Genomic DNA, 21,733 nt, shown 5'->3' with positions numbered 1-21,733 from the left:
AAGTGTTTTTAATAGGAAAGTGAACACAAGAACAAGGGGACACAATCTGAAGTTAGTTGGGGGAAAGATCAAAAGCAACATGAGAAAATATTATTTTACTGAAAGAGTAGTAGATCCTTGGAACAAACTTCCAGCAGATGTGGTAGATAAATCCACAGTAACTGAATTTAAACATGCCTGGGATAAACATATATCCATCCTAAGATAAAATACAGAAAATAGTATAAGGGCAGACTAGATGGACCATGGGGTCTTTTTCTGCCGTCAGACTTCTATGTTTCTATGTTTCATTCATACCGTGTGGCATTGTCAGTTGTTAGTTCATGGCCCCCCAGGTCTGCTGTCAAAGCCAGGTCTTCGTGGCCTTACGGAAGGCCAGTAGGGTGGGAGCAGTATGGATATTGGGGTGTAGTTGGTTGCATAGAGCCAGGGCGGCCCTAAAGAAGGCCTTCCCCGTGGTTCCGCCAACCTGCATTGCTTCGTCAAGGAGGAGGAGGCCAACTCTGTGTGTTCTTATTGGTCTCTGGGAGATATGTGGCAAGACATGGTACTGTAAATAGTCCTGTAAATTGTGTCAAGATATAGGAGCTGAACTTAAATCTGGAGAGACCTGGCTGACAGAATTCTTCTTGTGGGAAAAGCCAATGATTTTTAAGTATATTTTTAAGTGACTATAAAAATAAGTATAATTTTTTTTCTTAATGTTACCATACTTTTTGTTGAGACAGCAAATATTTGCCTTTGAATTTCAATCTTTATTGGGTGAGAATGAAGGAGCTTTTCAAACCACAGATATAAGGAAAAACTCCCATGCCAATAAGATTCTCAGTCATCCAAGTCATGTTTGTCCCAAAGGTGCTTTTTCAAGAGGCAACTGGAGGTTCAGGTTCTTCAGAAGCTTTTTCAATGAGAAGTGAAACCTCTTCAAAGAAAAAAATGAGAAAGTCCAGTTGCCTTTTGAAAAATCACTTTGGGACTCCCATTTCTTTCTTTTTCCAGGGAGATTAGTTTGTTTGTTCTGTTCCTCTGCTCTGAGGAAAGTAAAATTAAAGGAAAGGAAAGGACAAAGTCTACGGATTTAGTAGTCAATATTCTTGATAAGGTTAGTATTGGGGGATTAAATAAAAATTCTCCTTCCAGTTTTTAATTGTTTCGTACTTTTTCTGATGGTTGGGTTTCTGCTGCCCAGTAAACAACATCGACACTGCACATACTGTAGGGCTACTACTTAGCCATACATACTACACACACACACACACACACGTACACATTTATTTATTTATTTATTATTTGTTTTGTCAAGTACGTATTGGTGCTATACAAAGATATAACAATATTTATGTACATGATACTAGTATTACTAGGAATACTAGTAATACATGATACTAGGAATACAGTACTAGTACATTACTAGTACATACACTAGTATACTGTATGCACTAGTAATGTACTACATACATACATACTGTACATACAAGCAAACAAACAAGCAAATAAATAAACGCTTTCTGGCTATAACAGAAGGCCAACCTGCATTTCAATAAGCATGTCACTTTCGCCTTTCAGTCTTCGGAGAGGGGCGGCATACAAATCCAAATAATAAATAAATAAACAAATAAACAAATAAACAAACAAAGAAACAAACAAATAAATAAATCTCCCGGCCTTCCAGAGGAAAAATGCTCGCTCCGCCTCTTTTCTGCTGCGCAGGCGTCCCGCAGTTCCCGACACACTTGTTTCCCGCAAGCTGACTGCTGTGGTGAAAATGGCCGCGTCTGAGGCTGTGAGTACAGTACACCATCCGTGTCCTCACGTGGACTTCCCTTTGCCAGGGAAAGAGACCTACGCGGCTTCCTGTGTCAGGAGGCAGCAGTCTGGGGATGTGGGTTTAGGCGGTCGAGGAGTAGTTCTGTGCGGGAGCTTTGGTGCGGTAGGAATGTAGTGCTAGACTGCAGTATTTCCCAACCTTGGCAACTTGAAGATACAGTATTTGGAATTCTGCGAGTTGAAGTCCAAATATCTTCAAGTTACCAAGGTTGGGATACACTTTGCTAGAGACTTATCACGGGACTGCCTTAGATTTTATTGAAAGTCATTAGTTGCTCCGGTATTTCGCCGCGTTTTGTGGGACACTGATTCCCCTTTGTCCTAAGCCCCAATTCCAATTATAGTTTTGGTGAAGACGTGGGGGCTCCCGGCACAAAGTGGTACAAAAGAAGGCTAGCCCTGGAAGAGGTTCCGCCAGGCAAACAGAAACGGACTCTCTCCAGGCTTCCCTACTCTATCTGCCCCCCGCCCGTCCGTCCCCTCCTCCCTAGCATGTTATGCATACATACACGTGTGTACGTATAGATGTATTGAATAGCCTTTGTTTGTATAATGAATTCAAACGTTGCATACTTCTGGGAGTATTTGATTAAAATGATCAAAAACAGGTAAATCACCTGAACTATTTATTTAGTTTAGTGGGCGGCTCACAATAAAGAAGAACAAGTAAATATTCGGACATCTAAAAAGAGACAGTTTAAAAACAATTAGTTTAAAAACAATTTAAAACCTATAATAAGACCACACGTATCATTTATGGCCGGATATTGATCGCTGTCTTTAATCTCTCTGTGTGTTTATGGTGCTGTGGGATGATATGATCCTAGGTACTGTAGTGATGGTGCTGGAAAATATGATTTTTATTAATACATTTATAAAAAAATGCTAAATCAAAGATAGTGGCTAATGAAATATTGAAAAGAGGATGGAAGGGTACAAAAGGCAATTGGTCTAGTAGTGGTAAGAAATTGAATGTGTACTTCAATAACTGTCTGGTTTGGTACAGCAACCAAACAGAAGAGGTACAGAGTCCAATAGTTGGCTAAGACTGTAGAAAGGACAATTGCAAGCATCCTGCCTTCCACAGAACACCTGTATATTGTGCAGGTCATAAGGCTGGCTGAGAAAATACCTGCAGACCCATCACATCTTGAATATAAATTGTTTTAATTCCTCCCCTCAGGACAGCACTACAGGGCATTGCAGACCAGAACACCTAAACACAGGGCCAGTCCCCCTCCACCCAATCTGCTGAATACCTAATTCTCACAGCACTGTCTAAATATCTATGTACAGTATATTTACTCATGTAATATTATTGTCTATCCTTATTATTATCTTCCTGTCTTTCCCCTTTTATTGAGATGATGATTATTCTGTTGTTTTGCATGTACACTGAGTACTTCCGTATCAGAGACAAATTCATTGTGTGTTGAATCACAATTGGCCAAATAAAGTTCAATTAATTCAATAAAATCCGTAGAGACTTGGGTTGACAGGGTTCCTCTTGTAGGAGAAAAATATAGGGAGGCCTCAGTGGAAAGCAATTTAACTTCTGAAGAAAGCTGGATATAAACATTATCATATAGTATATGGATTATGTTAGTCACATTAGTAAATGACTATAAAACTAGTATGAAGATTTCATTACTATCTCTTATTGTCTACTCCATCCAGGAACATTCAGATGAGAAAGAACTTGAACTGGAGCCTAGACTTCATGATACTCCTGAAGACATTTTCTTTGAGGCAGCACCAAATACAATTGACTTTCACCCCTCCCGGGACATCATAGCTATTGGAGATGTAGATGGTGATGTTTATGTGTGAGTTCAGCTTCTTGGGTCAGGTATATGGAGATTGGAGAAAAACCTCCCTTTGCATCAGAAGTTCAATGAGATGGATCTGTGTGTTTAGGAAAGACTGTGTGTTTCCATTGTTTGATTTTATGTAGTTGACTAAGAGAAAAAATGTATGCATGTATGGATACAGATTGAGAGAGGCTATCTGTGTGTGTGAGAGAGAGAATGAATATCCATCTCTATATAGAAAAAAATGCATTTGAGAGGAAGTATCTGTTTAAGACTATTTCTGTGTTGGGTAGCAACAACAAATGTTTGTAAAGCTAAAACAATTTCCTCACTTGAGACGTAGAGAACCTTGTGGCTTCTTCCAGACATCTAAGAGCTAGTACAGAGTCTGTCCTATTTACTATTATGCTGGGCTGACTTTAGAAGATCCTGCAGTCAGTAGTAGAATCATACCAAAAAGACAAATAAGATGTATTGGAGAAAGAGAATAATGTAGTTATTGATGTATGTGTGATTGTGTCTGTATTTATTTGAGCAAGAAGTTATTTATTTATTTATTTATTTATTTATTTATTTATTTATTTATTTATTTATTTATTTATTATTTAGATTTGTATGCCGCCCCTCTCCACAGACTCGGGGCGGCTCACAGCAAGATACAACAATTTATGACAAATCCAAATATAATTTAAAATATTTAAAAAGAACCCCATTTTACTAACAAACACACACACAAACATACCATGCATAAAGTTGTAAGTGTATACATGAGTTATGAAAGAGGACAGGTTGGTCATTTGCAGGAGGGAGATCATAATACTTTTTTGGGGAGAGGGGTGTTCTGCTGAGTGATTTAAGAGAAAAAAATAAGATATCTGTATGTTGAAGAAGTATCTCTTCCTTACAGGAGAATGACTCTTTGTGGTTGAGAGCTATTCTGTCTTATCCAAAGAGGAACCAGAGAGACATTAAGGTGTTTTGGAGAGAAGATATGAGATAGAGGTGGTATGTGGCTAAAGAAGAATAGTTGAGGGAAAAGAGTGCTGTGTATGTGTCTCCGTATTGAATGATAAGGCCTGCTTAAGAAACAGTGTCATTGCTAGAGGAGTTCTGTGCTTAATTGAGAGAAAGGAAGAGAAGCTTTGCGTACAATGAAGAGACTGAGGGTGTGTGTCTATCTGTAGCTGGCCAAGGCAATTGCCTGTAGAGGGAAGAAAGCATGGGAAGGACATTTGTATGACTGACTAAAGTTGCGGCATCATGGTGGCATCACATGACGTATCAGGACTTCCCCCCCCCTTCGATAAGCCGGGCATGGATGTGGCTAGTGTGTGATGCATCTGGTTCACAGGCCATGAGTTTGACAGCCCTTGACTAAAGGCTTTAGGGTATTTGGGTACATGTACATCAAATGCATGTCTTTCTGAGAGAGGGGATCTATTTTTGTGAACAGGCCAGAAGATGTGCAGTTGTGAGAGGAGATTGTAAGTGATCAAAAGAGTTTTGATCTACGTGTGGCTGAGAAAGAGAAGATGTGGATGGAAGTGCAGGATATCGTTGAAAAAGGGAGACCTGTTTGTATCAGGACCATCCACAATACGTTATGTGCTAGAAAAAAAAATTCTCTGTATTTCTGCTTATGTATGAGAGATGGAGAATAAATTCTTGTCTTTATTAATGGGAGATAGGTAAGTAGGTAGGCAGGCAGGCAGGCAGATAGATAAAGTGAGTGTATGTGTTGGGGGTGAGAGAGAGAGAGAGAGAGAGAGAAAGAAAGAGAGGAAAGAGAAAACGGGTCTGTGTACTTGTGACTAAATAAATGTCAACCTTCCCACTTACAGTAGTTTAATTAGCAAAGAAAGGCTCCTGGTTTACCTCCCTCCCTCTCCCCCACGCCCCGAGAATATGCTTTACTGAGAATAAAGTGGTTACAGATTGAGCAGACAGAATCTGTTGGCTTGGTGCTAAAAAGACAGTAAAAGTGCCAAAACATTATTGTCTTTCTATATAAAAATATTATTTGTATATATATTATACAATAGGGATTGTGTGGGTAGAAAGAGAAATTAGGTGCACGTTTGCATGTCTCTTAAAGCTACAGACTCCAATCTTTTCAGCTTGGCCTACAAGGAGATGGGGTGGTTCCCTGTGAGTCATAGGTGCATGTGCACAGCTCCATTTGTACAAGCAACAGGCACACATACCCACTGCTTACACAAATGTAGCTTCACACATGAACATGAGTGCCCACCACACATGCAAATGGAGCCGTGCGCGCACACACATTCACACAGCCCAATTTTAAACAGGCCATAGGCTACTAGTGCAGTGTTTCCCAACCTTGGCAACTTGAAGCTATCTGGACTTCAACTCCCAGAATTCCCCAGTCAGCATTCTCTGGCTGGGGAATTCTGGGAGTTGAAGTCCAAATGTCTTCAAGTTGCCAAGGTTGGGAAACACTGCACTAGTGGCCCATGGCCTGTGGGTTGGGGACCCCTGTCTTAAAAGCGAAAGTGCTTTTATGGAATGGAAGAAGGTGTGCATGATGTTGATAAAACAGACTCCGTGGTAATGGAGAGATGGAGAACCGAAAAGAAGAGGGAGGTTCCGTACCATGTTTCCCTGAAAATAAGACCCTGTTTTATATTTTTTTGAACCCTGAAATAAGCGCTTGGCTTTATTGCCATGCACTCAAAAGCCCAACTGGGTTTATTATCAGGGGATCAGTATCGGATTCCTAGCGGTATGAGTGGGACGCTGCACCAGTAGTAAAACTGGAGCTGCCCACGCAGCTTTGGGTCCTTGGCGTGCGTACGCGTCAATTTGTTTTTACTTCTGTGCATGCCGAAATCTCACTTGTGCGCGTTCCCTTGCAAGATTTTGCTTCCTGCACATGCACAGAAGCAAACTTTCGCCAAGACGCACACGGCAGACACCAAAGCTATATGCACAGCATTCTAGTAGCACCGGTAGCATCAAACCCCGCCTGCAGGGGATGTCTTATTTTGGGGGAAATAGGATATCTGCTGAGAAACAAATACTTAGAGGAGTAGAGTATGATTGGCAGATTAGGGAAGGTAGGTGTGTGTGTGTAACTGAAAATGGGATAGATATATGTGTTTATGGCAGATGTAGGAGAGAGATACACAGTGGTACCTCTACTTACAAACTTAATTTGTTCCGTGACCAGGTTCTTAAGTAGAAAAGTTTGTAAGAAGCAGCAATTTTCCCCATAGGAATCAATTTAAAAGCAAATAATGCGTGCGATTGGGGAAACCACAGGGTGAGTGGAGGCCCTGTTTCCTCCCAGGAGATTCCTAGAGAGGCCCCATGGAGGCTTCTCCCCACCTTTTCTGGCCCTGTTTCCTCCCAGGAGATTCCTAGAGAGGCCCCACGGAGGCTTCTCCCTGCCTTTTCCAGTTACAGTTTCGGAGGCTCGGGATTGTAAGTGGAAAATGGTTCTTAAGAAGAGGCAAAAAAATCTTGAACACTCAATTCTTTAGAAAAGTTCATAAATAGAGTCGTTCTTAGGTAGAAGTACCACTGTATATACAGTATAAATGAGGTATGGATAGTAGCAAGAGTCTACGGAGAGGGGTGGCATACAAATCTAATAAATAAATAATAAATAAATAAATAAGATGATTGGGTATACAGTATCTGCATTGGTTAAAGGTAGGCACTATTGGGTGCAGGAATTATTTGAACAGGTACCTGATGCTTCTATTTCCATTTTAAAATCATAACTACAGATACTCATACTCCTGTTTGGAAGGTGAAAATAAAGAACTTTGGTCCTCAGGTCATCATTTAAAATCCTGCCGGAAAATATCCTTTTCGCAAGATGGACAAAGTAAGTATTTGCTGCTTTTATGGTTTCTATTTTCTTTGGAATAAAGATGTTGATAAATTCACAAGGAGAATGGCAGGCTTTAAATTAAATTCTACAAAGTTAGTTTATAATTTCAACTTTAAGTAATAATGCTTCCATGTGAAAAACCACCAGAAAGTTGTCAATGGCACATGAACAATATTTCTCAAAGATGAGTTAAACACATTTAACCTGTCTTTGAAAAGTTGGCATAAATATACTTTATGACAGAGATATCATAACTCTTTGCTGAAAAGAGTTTTTCTGCAGCAGGGACAAATGAGGTAGTCCAAGAAAGGTAAAATGCCTGAACAACAGATGTGCATTTAGATGCATTTTGTGTCCTATAATTTCTATAGGCATGCTTGGTCCCTGAATCATGAAAGATTATTCTTTTTTTAAATGTTTTTATTTTATAGCGTACAGAAAATCCAATTTCAGTTGACCAGTGTTTTGTCTAAATCACATCATTTCCTAAATCATTTTAGGAAATAATAATTATAGTTTTGCAATAATATTCATTACATTAATATCAATTACATTAATATTAATAACAGAAATAATCATACTATATGTTTAACCAAGTTAATGTATCTTCCTTATATCACTAATCCTTTCATATATTTCCCTGTTTAATAGCTCCTTTTTGTCAGCTAGCCATTGATAAAATAAGTTCCAAGTCAAAAAATAGTTTATTTCCTTAATTTCCTTAATTGTAAAGTTTTAGCTTATCAATTTCTTCATATTCTAATATTTTTCTAATCACATCTTTGTCTTCACTTTTCCATTGTTGTGCAAATACTATTCTTGCTACAGTTAATACATATAAAATCATACGTTGTTATACTTGTCTGGTAAAATGCCCAACAAAAATGTCTCTGGTTTCAAATCTATATGTTTTATCATTTTTCAAGTCATGTACCCTATGTATTTTTGTCCAATATTTTTTCACTTTTTGACATGTCCATCACATACGATAGTATGAACCAGGTATCTGGTGGTATTTCAATTTCAAACATTTTGCAGATTTATCTTTGTGTGCAGTAGACATTATTAATTTATAATTTCTATCCCATAATTTCTGACATTGATCTAACTCAATCAAAAAGCAAAAATGTTTAGCCCATACTATCATTGTCTCTTTACTTGTTTTACTCCATCTCAATTCTTAACAAATAGCTATATATTTTATTTATTAATTTTTCATCTGTTACTATCTGATTTAGTTCTGTTAATTCTTTATTTAAACCATACAGACATCTCATATCTAGATTGTATCTGCACATGTGTCCACCATGTTATCACAATCTCTTGATCACTCAATTCCTGTTTAGTTTTAAGTTCCCCCTTTTCAGTTAAAATATCTTTATATCTGGTAACATTCTGTACAACAATAACGTTTTGATAAATCAGTGCCTCCATTGTGGAAAGCAGATCAGTATTTTCAAATAATGTTCTTTAATTTTCTCCCATACATTCCTAACATATTGACTTTGGAAATACCATGTTTATCCAAAAATAAAACCCCGTCTTATATTTTTTTGAACACTGAAATAAATGCTTGGCCTTATTGCTATGCATTCAAAAACCCAATTGGCCTTATTATCAGAGGATGTTTTATTTTGGGGCAATCAGGTTAGCTATGTATGTTGTTTGTTCCATACCATAAAAACCATGGCAGCCTACATCAAGATCATGCCCCTCCAAAATCAAGTCTTTTGTTCCTCCAGCCAATCCATTATTTCACCCAAGTAAGTATCCCAATTTGTTAGCTCAAAACCACCTCTATTTTTAGAATCTTGCAACATTTTCAAGCTCATCTTTGCTTTTTTCCCTTGCCAAATATATTTTAATATTGTTTTATTTAATTTTTCAAAATATTTCCCTCCCAGTTTTATTGGTATTGTTTGAAATAGATGTAGTAATCTTGGCAGGATATTCATTTTTATAGTAGCTACTCTTTCTATTAATGATAGTTGTAGATTTTTCCACTTCTCCAAATACATTTTAATTTGTTGCTCCAGTTTATAATAATTACCTTGTTTAATCGTTGCATACCTTACCGTTAGTTGAAGTCCTAAGTATTTAATTTTCTTGGCCATCTGAATATCTATTGTCCTCATTAGTTCTTTTTTCTTTGTGTCTAACATTTTTAATTATTATTTTGATTTTTTCTTTATTTATTTTCAGTCCTGCAACTTCAACATTTTCTTCTATTTTTCTAATTAATTTAAGTCCATTTTCTTGTGCGTCTTCCAAGATAAAGGCTAAATCATCTGTAAATGCCTGCAAATTATACTGTTCATTTTTAAATTTCTATATCTTTAATTTCTATATCTTGTCTAATATTTCTATTTAGCACTTCCAATGTCAATATAAATAGTAAAGGAGATAGTGGACATCTTTGTCTTGTGTCTTTTGTTATATTATCTCCATTTACCATCATCTATCCTGTTTATTTATGGTATATGGCCTTTATCATTTTAATGAATTTTGTACCAAAGTATACTATCAAATGCTTTCTGCGCATCTAAGAAGAACAACACGATTTGTTTTCCAGGATATGCTTCATAATATTCCATGAATATCTTAGGCAAGAAGCCATTTTGCTCTGAATATATAAATTCATTAAGAACCTTAGTCTCTCTGCCATTATTGAAGCATATATTTTATAGTCAGTATTTAGTAAAGATATGGGCCTGTAGTTTTTTATCTGCATTAAATCTGATTCTTCTTTTGGACTCAGAGCAATATTCCATCCATGAAATTGGTATCTTTGCATCAATCAGTACTTCATTATAGACTTCCAACATTGATGGACATAGAGTACCTTGTAAACAGAGGTGGGCTACTGCTGGATGGGGGGGGGGACGCAGTGGGGTAACGAAAATGGAACTCCATCCCAGAGCACCCAATTTGCACTGAAAGATGTTGAAAGAAAATGCAGGGCGTCCTGCATAAGCTACGCCCGCAGTGTGGTAGTAAAATTTTTGGTAGCCCTTCACTGCTTGTAAACATTTATAAAATTCTGCCAGCAGTCCATCTGGTCCTGGTTTTTTATTGCTCTTTTGTCTCTTAATCACTTCTGACAATTCCATCATTGATATTTGTTCACTTAACATAGCTTTTATTTTTTTCTGATACTTTAGGTAGGTCCACTTTTTACAAATATTCTTTAATTTTCTCTTCTGAAACTTTTTCTTGCTCAAACAACTTCTCATAATCATCTTGATTTTTTTTTCTCATCTAGCAGCCTATGTATTCAGTTCTTCTCTTTCTCTGTTTTCAGTTTGTATACCAGACATATTCCTGGTTTATTTGCATTTTCAAAAAAGTTCTATTTAGCATTTTTAATTATTTTGTAGCAAATCTTCTTTATTTAGTAGATTTATTTTATTGGTTTTTTTAGTTCCATTTGATTTTTTAGAATCATCTTGTTTGGTTCTTTCTGTAGTTATCCCGTGTATGTTATAGCAAGTCCCCAAATGTATGCTTTAGCAGTGTCTCATACATTTTGTACTGAACTTTCTTCTTTTCTGTTCTCTTTGAAAAAAGAAGTCCATTTCTTTTTCTATACTTAGTATAAATTCCTTGTCTTTTAGTATTGATTGATTCAATGTCCGTCTCCATTTTCTTTTTTGTCCTTTCCACTTAACTCCAATTGGATTATGATCTGCCCATGTGCTTGCTTCTATTTCTATTTGTTGCACATTTGACTTTAACTCTGGTGACATCCATATCATATCTATTCTTGACCAGGGCATATGTCTATTTGAATAAAATGAATATTGATTTCTTTTAGGATTTACTTCTCTCCTTACATCTTGAATACCCATTTCTTCTGCCATTTAAAAAAATGTATTTGGAAGCATTTTTCTAGCTGTTTTACTTTACTACTTTTGTAATCCAATTCTGCATGTACAATCGTGTTAAAATATCCTACCAAACCAATATTTTCATATTCCAATAATTTTCTGATGCAGTTTTTCATAAAAATTCTTGTTTATAATTTGGTGCATATATTGCTACCAAAATTATTGGTTTATAATTCATTGTTAGCTCCACCGTCAATATTTTCCCCTCTATCTGGCAAAAATTGTCTTGCATTTATTGTTTTTTAACATATTAAACCACAACTCTTTTCTTTTGTTGTGTTCAAATATAAGAATATTACCCAATTTTACAATATTCCAATAATTTATTGTGTTGTTTTTTATGTGAACCTCTTGAAAACACATAAAATCTAATTTTAACTTTCCTAATTTGTTAAAGGTACTTTTCCTTTTCATAGGAGAATCCAGTCCATTTATGGGCTGGTCATGTCATGGTGTGGGCTTTCCCCCTCTGTATTCCAGGGCTTTTCACAGTATCCAAGGATAAATCTATTCATATCCTGAATGTGGAGGAAGGCCGTCTTGTGACACGATTCTCCAAGGCTCACAAGTAGGTATCTTAATTATTTATTAACCATTCTGTAGGTTTGGTAATGAAGCACTTATATTTTCTAGTTACAGTTCTTTTATTTTGTTTGTGTTAAGATTCTTGAGCATGAGTTATTTATTTATTTATATCATGCTTTAAATATTTTTGCAAATAATTCAAGGTAATAAACATAGCCAGCACAGCTTTATCCTATTTTCCCCACAACGACAATTCTATGAGGTAAGTTGAGTTTCAGAGAAGGCGACTCTCACAAGGTCTTTCATGGCTAATGTGACATTAGAACTCATGGTCTCCTGCTATTCAACCTGATACCTTAACGACTAGACCAAACTGGATTTAATTTGTAGGATGGCTATTTATATTTAAGAATTTCTTTGAGGTCTGCAATGAAACTAGGTTATTATTAGTCTATCAAAGTCTTCAATTAGAACTTTTAGGATCAAAGAAGTCTTATTATTTCTTAAAATAAGAAACATCAGCTTTCAAAATGTTCTGAATTATGGGAAAGTGAAGATAGGAAAGATTCAGCCTTATCCCATATCAATGTATTTTTCCTGGGTAGGAATTCAACTTCTGGTAATTCAGGCTAACAGTTTGCAGCGTGAACATTCATATTTGTCTAAATTTATTGAGAATGAGGAATTACACTTACTCCAACAGACACCTCCTGTTCTCTTTAATTTTAATTTGGGATTCTTGTTAACCGTTATAGTGCAGGTTTTGACATATTTAGGAAAGGAGAGGTTGTTTGTTCTCTTGACATGGACCTTTCATTGTGTAGAGAAAAAAAAATGGAGAAGAGTTATATGAATAAGGGTTCAAAAATGGGAACAGCTCTAAAAGTAAGTTATAATGTTGGCTCTTCTACTTTGAAATTTCCACAGCTCAGCTTTGAACAGCCTATTGGTGATAGATGAGCATTTGTTTGCCACAGGAGATGACAGTGGAGTGTTGAAAATATGGGACCTGCGCAAGGGCACATCCATCATGGAAATGAAGCAGCATGAGGACTACATCAGTGATATGATCCTTGATAAAAACAAGAAGCTGCTTCTCACAACCAGGTACTACATTCTCCTGTTAATTCAGTAAATTAATAGGTTACATTTGTATTTTTAGAGTGCAGATGTTTTACAGTAGTTGTTCCTACAGGAGAGATTAAAAGCTTTTAGATAAAAACTATCGCCATCTCTTTTGGTGTTATTCTTTTCACTGTTGTAATGGCATTTCACATAAATATAGAGTTATCTATAGCCAGCTTTCAATTGCTACTGATTATAAATAAAGATTTTATTAGAATTTATCAGAAGGCAAATAGGTATGTATAAGATTTAGTGGTTTAGGAATGGGATGTTCTGGAGAGGACCAAAACATTTCATTCCCCTTCTGAAACATGCCATTCTGGAGCAGACCAGCAATTTCAAGAAGTAAACGTTTGAAGTGTCTCAAAAACTGGAAGTCATTCAGGACGTCTTACTCAAGACATCTAACTACTTAACCATGTTTTCCTTAAACTAGAACCTGTCCTGATAATAAGACCAATTGGGCTTTCAAGTACATGTACTAAAATCGCGTCCCCAAAAAGCCCCCCCCCCAATACTTAGATGCATGCGCAGTTGCCATGCAAACAATGACGTGAGGAAGCGAGGCTGGAGAGGGGGGAAAGGGAGGGGGAACATGCCCTATGGGCCCCACACACTCTTGCCATCCACACGGAATGACCTCACAGAGGCCACTCCTGCAAACCCTAGCTTGCGCACCCCTTCTCTTAGTGGCAGCTGCAAAAAGAGTGGCCGCAATAAACTCTTTCCAGCCCTAGCCCAGTTGACCTTGGACTGGGGCTAGGAGTACTGGCGCTGGAGCTCCAAGCAGTGACCGATGTGGGCTGTCTGCACAGCCATGAAGTAGGATTGGCATGGCCTGTTCTTGCTCTCACCATTGCCAATAAGGATCGGATCAGAGCCACTGCCGCCCAAGATCAGCAGGCCAGACTCTGTGCACCAGACACACTGCTGGCACTTGGGAGAAGAGAAGAGTGGACGCGTTGCGAGAGAGCCCATTACTCACGTTTTTGTTCTCTGGGTGGCAGCAACGTGTTTAGTTTCCTGAATCTGGCCTGCCGATCTCAGCTGGCGAGGGGGAGTGGCAGGTGGGGAGGGTGCAAGATGCATAGAGCAAGCCAGGGCTCCCCTTGCCGTCTCCTCCCCTCGTCGCCAGGCATAGCAGGAGCTGGAAGTCTGATAAGACACGGTGGAGAAGGGAGACAAGTGAGGTGGTGGATGAGGTGGGCCGGGCCACGAGACACACATGGGCAGTTCCGTTGCATCTCTCAGCTGGTCTGTGCAGGGAATCATCTTGCACAGTAAAGAAAAACTTCCCGTGAGTGTGAGCAATTAGCAACTTCTCTCTCGCAATGCCTCCTCTCTCTTTTCTTCTCCTGAGTGCCAACCATGGGTCTGGCTCACTGAATCTGGCCTCTTGATCTTGGGAGGCAGCGAGAGTGGCTCTGACCCGATCCTTGCTGACAATGCTGCGGGCAACAACCGGCCATACTGATCCGGCTTTATGACTGTGCATATAGCTTGCACCAGCCACTGCTTGCCAGTCCCCCTCCTCCAGTCCCAGGTTGATAGGGCTAAGATTGGCAAGAGTATTTTTGTGGCTGATCTTTTTTTTTTGCGGCCATCACTGACAGAAGAGGCACGCGAGCTAGAATTTGCGGGAGCAGCCTCAGCAAGGCCGTTCCATGTGAATGGCAGATGCGTATGGGGCATGTTCCTCCTCTTTACCTCTCCTCCTGCCTTGTCTCCTCACCTCGTGCACAGGAAGCAATGAAAAAGATTTCACGATTGCTGTAGGCGATGGCTTGAGCAGCACCAGCGAAGCAGCTGGTTGGCACTGCGGCACCAGTCCCCTTTCTGCAGACTGAGGTTTAGGAGCCTCCTGCACTCCCAAAATAATCAGACTCCCCTGATAATAAAGCCAAAGCCATATATTGGGGGTCAAAAGAAAATAAGATCCTGTCTTATTTTGGGGGAAACATGATAGATCACAGAATTTACTGTTGAAAACTGTTGAATTCATAAGAGGAGATTACATTAGAAGAACAGAAGAGAGCAGAACATTGTTAGAGTTCTCCATAATGCTGTATTCCTGGACTATCATATTCCAAATAAAGTTTGCTTTATAAATAAATATTATATACCATTCTATTCCTCACAGTGGAGATGGAACAATGGGAGTCTTCAACATTAGGAGAAGGCGCTTTGAGCTTCTCTCAGAACCTCAGAATGGAGACTTAATGGCTATATCTCTGATGAAAGTAAGTTCTATTATCTAGATACAGCTTAGAAAAAAGGCTCTTCGCAGATCCCGTTTCCCCCAAATAAGACATCTCCAGATAATAAGCCCAATTGGGCAATAAAGCCAAGTGTGTATCAAAAAAATATAAGTCAGGGTCTTATTTTCGGGAAAACATGGTATGAATGCCGCTCCGAGTCTTTGAGAGGGGCGGCATACAAATCTAAATCTAAATAATAATAATAATAATAATAATGATGATGATGATGAACCAGTGAGTTACACTATTTCTTAGATGGATGATAGCAAGGTGTCAGTGCTGATAGGTTAGTCAAGCAGTTCCATGAGAATTATCCGAACAAGCCAAAGGGTCCTGGAGGGGAAAGGTAGGATGGTCTGGGATAGTACTAACACCTATACTTATTCTATCATTCCATGAGACAGGTTTTGTGGAAAGGGAGGCCGCCTGTCAGGCCCAAAGTCATTATGTGAAGTCAGAGGTTGGCCTGACATAGTTTGGTAGTGATAGAGGAACCGGGGGGAGTGATATATATTTATATATATATTTATATATATATTTATATATATATATATTTATATATATATATATTTATATATTTATATATATATATATATATATATATATATATATATATATATATATATATATATATATATATATATATATATATGTAGATTGTTCTGAGTTCGGGTTTTGCCCTGTGTAATGTTTTGCATGTCTATGCGACGTTTCGGTAAAATCACATTTACCATCATCAGGCTGGAGTTCCAATCTCTGTGTTTTTGCAAATGAATATTAGCAACTGACATTCCTTCTTAGCATGTAGTGTGGGGGTGGAGATTTGCTTTGAATGTAGCAAATAGATTGGGTGACTATGCTTCCGTGATCTGATATATATATCCGTGATATATATATCTATCTATGCCACCACACATTCCTTTCTGCAGATGCCATAGTAATGAACACAGGAAGGAATCAGGAATTCTGCATAGGATTGGTCCTCATGACTGCACTTGTGGGTGTGGGGATGTGATATGGGGTTTTGACCCAGATGTAATCTAAGGGACTCAGAGTTGGAATGATTCCAGTCGAATCCAGATATGCCTGTTAATACATCGTACCCTGCGAGAAGCACAGGCGTGGAATTGATTTATTTCTCAGATGCTATTTGGTTCGCTGACACAAGGTCTTTATGTGAGCCAGTTTGGCATAGTGGTTAAGAAGCCAGAAGGCCATGAGTTCAAATTCTACTTGGATACAAAGCCATCTGGGTGACCTTGGGACAGTCAGTTTCTCTTGGCCCTAGGAAGTAGACAATGGCAAATCACTTCTGAAAAGTTTTAAAGAAAAATGCAGAGATTAGTACAGACAGTCACCAGGAGACAACAGGACTCAAAAGGACTTACAAAAAAATTAAAGTATTTTCCTGTATTGGTAAAATGTATGATGTCTATTCAAGGTGCTTTAAGCTTTTGATAAATAGGGTTTTTCTATTTTAAATAGTCTTCAAGACCTAATTCTTAATAACAACAAAAATATGCTTTTTTCTGGCTAAACTATGTATTATTTTTCTCCTGCTCAGAGGGGAAGAAAAGTAGCCTGTGGTTCCAGTGAGGGAACGATTTACCTCTTCAACTGGGACGGTTTTGGTGCTACCAGCGACCGTTTTGCATTGAAAGCAGAATCCATAGACTGCATGGTTTCCATAACTGAAAGCATTGTGTGCACAGGTTCCACTGATGGAATCATTAGGTGAGACTGTCATGAGACAAGAAGTTCTCCTCTGAGCGATGTTAATATTGGAGAGGCATAGGAAAACAGACTGGCCGCAAATGAAACTAGGTAAAATCTGGGTAAGCTCTTCTTAGCAGATGGCCAAAAGCAAACTAATTTCAAATAAGGTATGACAAAACTTAATATTAAGAGATTGAGAAGATGATTCTTGAAAAATTCTGCCTAGTTTCCTGGGCCAATATATGGCTATATGTATGTATACAAAACTAGCTATATAAGAAAGGCATGATGGCTCAGTGGTTAAAAATGCTTGTTGGCTGGAAAGTTGATGGCCTGGGTTCAAGACCCAAGTGCCGTGCAACAGGGCGAGCTTCCATTCCTGCCCCAGCTCCTGCTACTTAGCAGTTGAAAACATGCAAGTAGATACATAGAAACATAGAAACATAGAAGATTGACGGCAGAAAAAGACCTCATGGTCCATCTAGTCTGCCCTTGTACTATTTCCTGTATTTTATCTTAGGATGGATATACAGTATGTTTATCCCAGGCATGTTTAAATTCAGTTACTGTGGATTTACCAACCACGTCTGCTGGAAGTTTGTTCCAAGCATTTACTACTCTCAGTAAAATAATATTTTCTCATGTTGCTTTTGATTTCCCCCCCAACTAACTTCAGATTGTGTGCCCTTGTTCTTGTGTTCACTTTCCTATTAAAAACACTTCCCTCCTGAATCTTAAATACCACTTTGGTGGGAAAGTAATAGCATTATATGCACTCGAGGGTATAATCCTGCCAGCCACAAGACCATGGGAGCATTTTGGGGCAAAGCTACAAAGATGAGAACTGAGTTGAATACTGGTAGGGGAAACCGTTCCCTTTACAAGGGATAAATTTTTTCTAAAAAAAGAACTTGGGATATGGCTGGATACCTTTCTCCACAAGGGAACCATTCTGTTTGGTAATTAAGCTTTTCTTTATTTCAGAGCAGTAAATATCTTGCCCAATCGAGTGATAGGAAGTGTCGGGCAGCATATGGGTGAGCCTATTGAACAGCTGGCTAAGTGTCATATGGGCCAATACCTGGCCAGCTGTGGCCATGACCAAAAAGTGAAATTCTGGGACATCTCTTCACTTAGTTCAGTGATTGTGGATGATTATAGAAAAAAGAAGAAAAATAAACAACTGAAGCCTTTAAGTCGCAAAGCATTTGGCGATGGGGAAGATTTCTTTGCAGACTTGAAAGAAGTGGCAGCAGACTTGGAGAAAGAGGAGACGGGTGGACTTTCTGAGACTGACAGCGACTGAAAGACTCATAGTGATCTGATTAGAGGCTCATTCCCCTGAAAGGACATTTTGGAAAAACTCAGCTATGCTGTATTTTTCATACTGAAGAATAATCTTCAGGGTAATTAAACTTGTGCTCTGCGGGCAAAGCCTTGGTAGCCTAATAGAACTAACAGTTCAAAAGAGAACTAAGATTACAAGAATTTTCCTAGCTCTGAGAGAAATGGGAGAACATGGTTACTACAGAAAGGAGAAATGAAATGACATCATATGTGGACAATTAGAATATTAAGAATTTTTTTTTCATGTATCAGAAGACTTCCTTGAAACGGCCAAACGGCCATTTCTTCCATGGAGTGATTCTTTTATTTTGCCAGGTGAAATATGTAGGAATCAGGCTATTGTTCCATCTAAAAAGTGGATTCCATTTCCTTGCTATGATAGCAAAACACGGATATTTCTCAAACTCAGAAGAAATAATGGATTGTTCATAATGGAACTTGGGGAGTTTCTAAATTATTGTTTTTCTGGGGTTTTATAGAAAGAATAAAAATAGGAAGAATTCCACATATGAAGATGCATTAATTTAATATATATTTTGTGAACTATCTCAAGTGGATAGTCAACAGCCTGTTTGATCTAGTGGTTAAGACGCCAGGCTAGAAAACAAGAGAATCTGAGTTCTAGTCTCATTTTAGGCATGAAAGTCAAAGATTTCGAGCTGGTTGCTCACTCTCAGTTCAACACATATCACAGAGTTGTTGGGAAAATAGGAAGGAGTATTATTATAAAAATAATAGTGAGTTATAAATTAAAAAACAAGTTAAATACACATCATCACTTTAAGCCCTATAAGATAAGACTTAGTTTAAAAGGAAGAAGGAAAACAAAAGTTGAAATGCTAGCCTTTCTTATAGGGCTTATGCAAGGGATCTATTGGTGAAAGAAGAGCTAGCATATAGAATAATAGGGTTTTATTATTCTATATTCTAGCTAGTTTACATGTTTACAAAATGGCAGATCCAGGAGGACTGATGTGCTGCCTCTTTGGGAAGTGGAAGTGGATGCTCCATGTGGAAGTGAGGATCCCCACTGCCTGGAACCACCTGAAAATGCAATGCATGGAGCGTGTGGGCAAGGCTACATTCGAAGTATAACATGCACCCAGATTTTCACCTTTCGGGGGGGGGATGTGTGTTTTATACTTTGAAAATTACGGTAGGTGGACTGGGAAAAAAAATTCAAATTAAACCAGGTGATGAGCAAATTGCCAAATTGCTAGCATTGAATAAGTACAAACTAAATAATAGAACAAGCAGAATATGTAAATAACATCAAATACATGAACCAACACTTTTTTGAATATGCTAATAAAGGTAAAGGTAGCTGGCATACAAATTTAAAAATGAAAAAGAAAATAGGATAGTTCAGCTCCTGCAAGACGAAGGAGGGAATTTGCAAAATATGGAAGAGGAAATTAAGAAGATTGTAATTAATTACTTTGCAAACCTATATAGACAGGAGGAAATTGATTTAGTTAAAATTGATTATTTAAAAGAAGAATCTAGGATAATGGAAAAAAGAAAAAGATGTTAAATAAAGAAATAATGGTAAATGAATTAAAGGAAGCAATCCAAAAATAGGAAAACAATAAAACCCTGGGCCCAGATGGTACACCAGACAAGTTCTGTAAAAATACACAGGAACTAATAGAACCAGTACTTATAGAACTCTATAATGAGGTGTTATTAGAAGCTAAAATGCCTGTATCATGGACAAATGCATATATGACAATAATTAAGAAAGGTACGGATGAAAGTCGAATCCAAAGCTATAGGCTAATTTCACTTCTAAGTGTGGAATATAAAATGTTTATGAATATAGCTGGAAGAATGAAGAAAATCTTCACCCTGATCAAAATAGTTTCCTCCCAATGAGACAAATTAGAGACAATACAAAAACAGTGTTAAATATATTAGAATATTATGAAGTGCATCCAGAGAAACAAGTTGCACTTGTTTTTCTAGATGCAAAAAAGCCTTTGACAATTTAAATTGGGAAAACAAGGAAAAAGTATTCTGAAACAAATGGTGTAGTACTAAATAGCAATAGTAGAATAGAATAGAATAGAATTCTTTATTGGCCAAATGTGATTGGACATACAAGGAATTGGTCTTGATGCAGATGGTCTCAGTGTACATAAAAGAAAATTTTGGGAGGGCGCAGCAGTTGGTGGAGATGCTCTGAGCAGAGGGCATCAGATGCAGAATTCCCGAGCTGAGGCAGCTTTGCTCAGAGCGCCTTCGCTGTCACCTCAATGCATCCAGCTAGCGGAGGAGCCCATGTGGCGGCTTCGATCATCTGATGAGATGGGGCTCGGCTCTATCACCCACCACCCGCAGCGGTTGGTGAAGGCGCTCCAAGCAAAGCTACCTCAGTTCAGGAATTATGCAGCTGGCGGCCTCCGCTCGGAGCGCTTTTGTTGACTGCTGCGCCCTCCCAAAGGCACCCTCGAAGGTGGGAGATTGGGGTGGGGGCAGATGGAGCCAAGCCCCATCCACCGGATATCGAAGCTGCTCCGCGCGCTCCACTGGCTAGATGCCATGCGTCCCACTTATCCCTGGGGCTGAGCTGCCGGCCTCCAGCTGATGACTGTTGGGCGGCCTTGGGGACAGCTGCTGCTGAGGACAGTGCCGACAGGGAACCGGGGAGGAACTCCCAGAAAGCCTGCCGCCGGGCAGTTAAGGCAGGGCACACGGCAGCAGCTTCCAAGAAGCGGGCAGGCGTCCCTCCCTCGTCTGCGTATGTGTGTGTATGCGAAAGAGAGTGACGGAGGGGAGGAACCACCAGGATACAAGTGGTGTCTAGTTTCCAAGCCTCCTGCATGACTGATTCTCTGTCTGGAAGCCCCATCTCCCCCGCCCCGCGCACCCCTCATTTCATCCTGTGCTCCAAAAGCGCTTTTCTCTCCGTTTAGGACCAGTGCTCTTCTCTCGGGGTGGGGAGAACGGAGCTCCAAGCGCTGCCTTCAAGCTCCGTGCAAGGCAGCCACAGGCGCTTCCGGCAATCTTTGGCCAGGCAAAAGAGGCGGCGGTGGCAGAGGAAGCCTGAGAACTGTCTTTTTTGGATGAAATGAGGGGTGGGCGGGGCGGGGGAGACAGGGCTTCCAGACAGAGAATCAGTCATGCAGGAGGCTTGGAAACTAGCGCAGATGCCGCTTACCAAAGTGGACAGAACGAGTTCCGCCATCCGTCTTTGCAACCAGGGCTGGTATGCGCGGCCAGTGGCAGGATGGCCATGCCAGTTGGCGAAGGGCGCTCCAAACAAAGCTTCAGCCAGAGAGAGGCAGCCCTTGCCCAGACACTGACACAGCCGCTCACCCAAGCCACTTTTCTGCTTGCTGGGAGGGCTCCTCGGGCAACGCCTGCCAGTCTCCCACA

The 21,733-nt window shown here is 39.2% G+C and overlaps 1 protein-coding gene across 1 annotated transcript; it reads left to right on the top strand.

The window, feature by feature from the left end:
* Positions 1-1,701: 1,701 nt before the first annotated feature.
* WDR55 (WD repeat domain 55) lies at positions 1,702-18,860 on the top strand. Its single transcript, XM_070746913.1, has 8 exons — positions 1,702-1,783; positions 3,505-3,653; positions 7,391-7,491; positions 11,865-11,952; positions 12,837-13,016; positions 15,175-15,274; positions 16,857-17,026; positions 17,993-18,860. The coding sequence occupies exons 1-8, from the start codon at positions 1,766-1,768 to the stop codon at positions 18,312-18,314; spliced, it is 1,128 nt and encodes a 375-aa protein (XP_070603014.1). The 5' UTR covers positions 1,702-1,765; the 3' UTR covers positions 18,315-18,860.
* The last annotated feature ends 2,873 nt before the right edge of the window (positions 18,861-21,733 follow it).

This window comes from Erythrolamprus reginae, chromosome 3 (assembly GCF_031021105.1).
Source record: "Erythrolamprus reginae isolate rEryReg1 chromosome 3, rEryReg1.hap1, whole genome shotgun sequence".
Taxonomy (NCBI): domain Eukaryota; kingdom Metazoa; phylum Chordata; class Lepidosauria; order Squamata; family Dipsadidae; genus Erythrolamprus; species Erythrolamprus reginae.
This window is presented reverse-complemented; position numbering and strand designations above follow the sequence as displayed.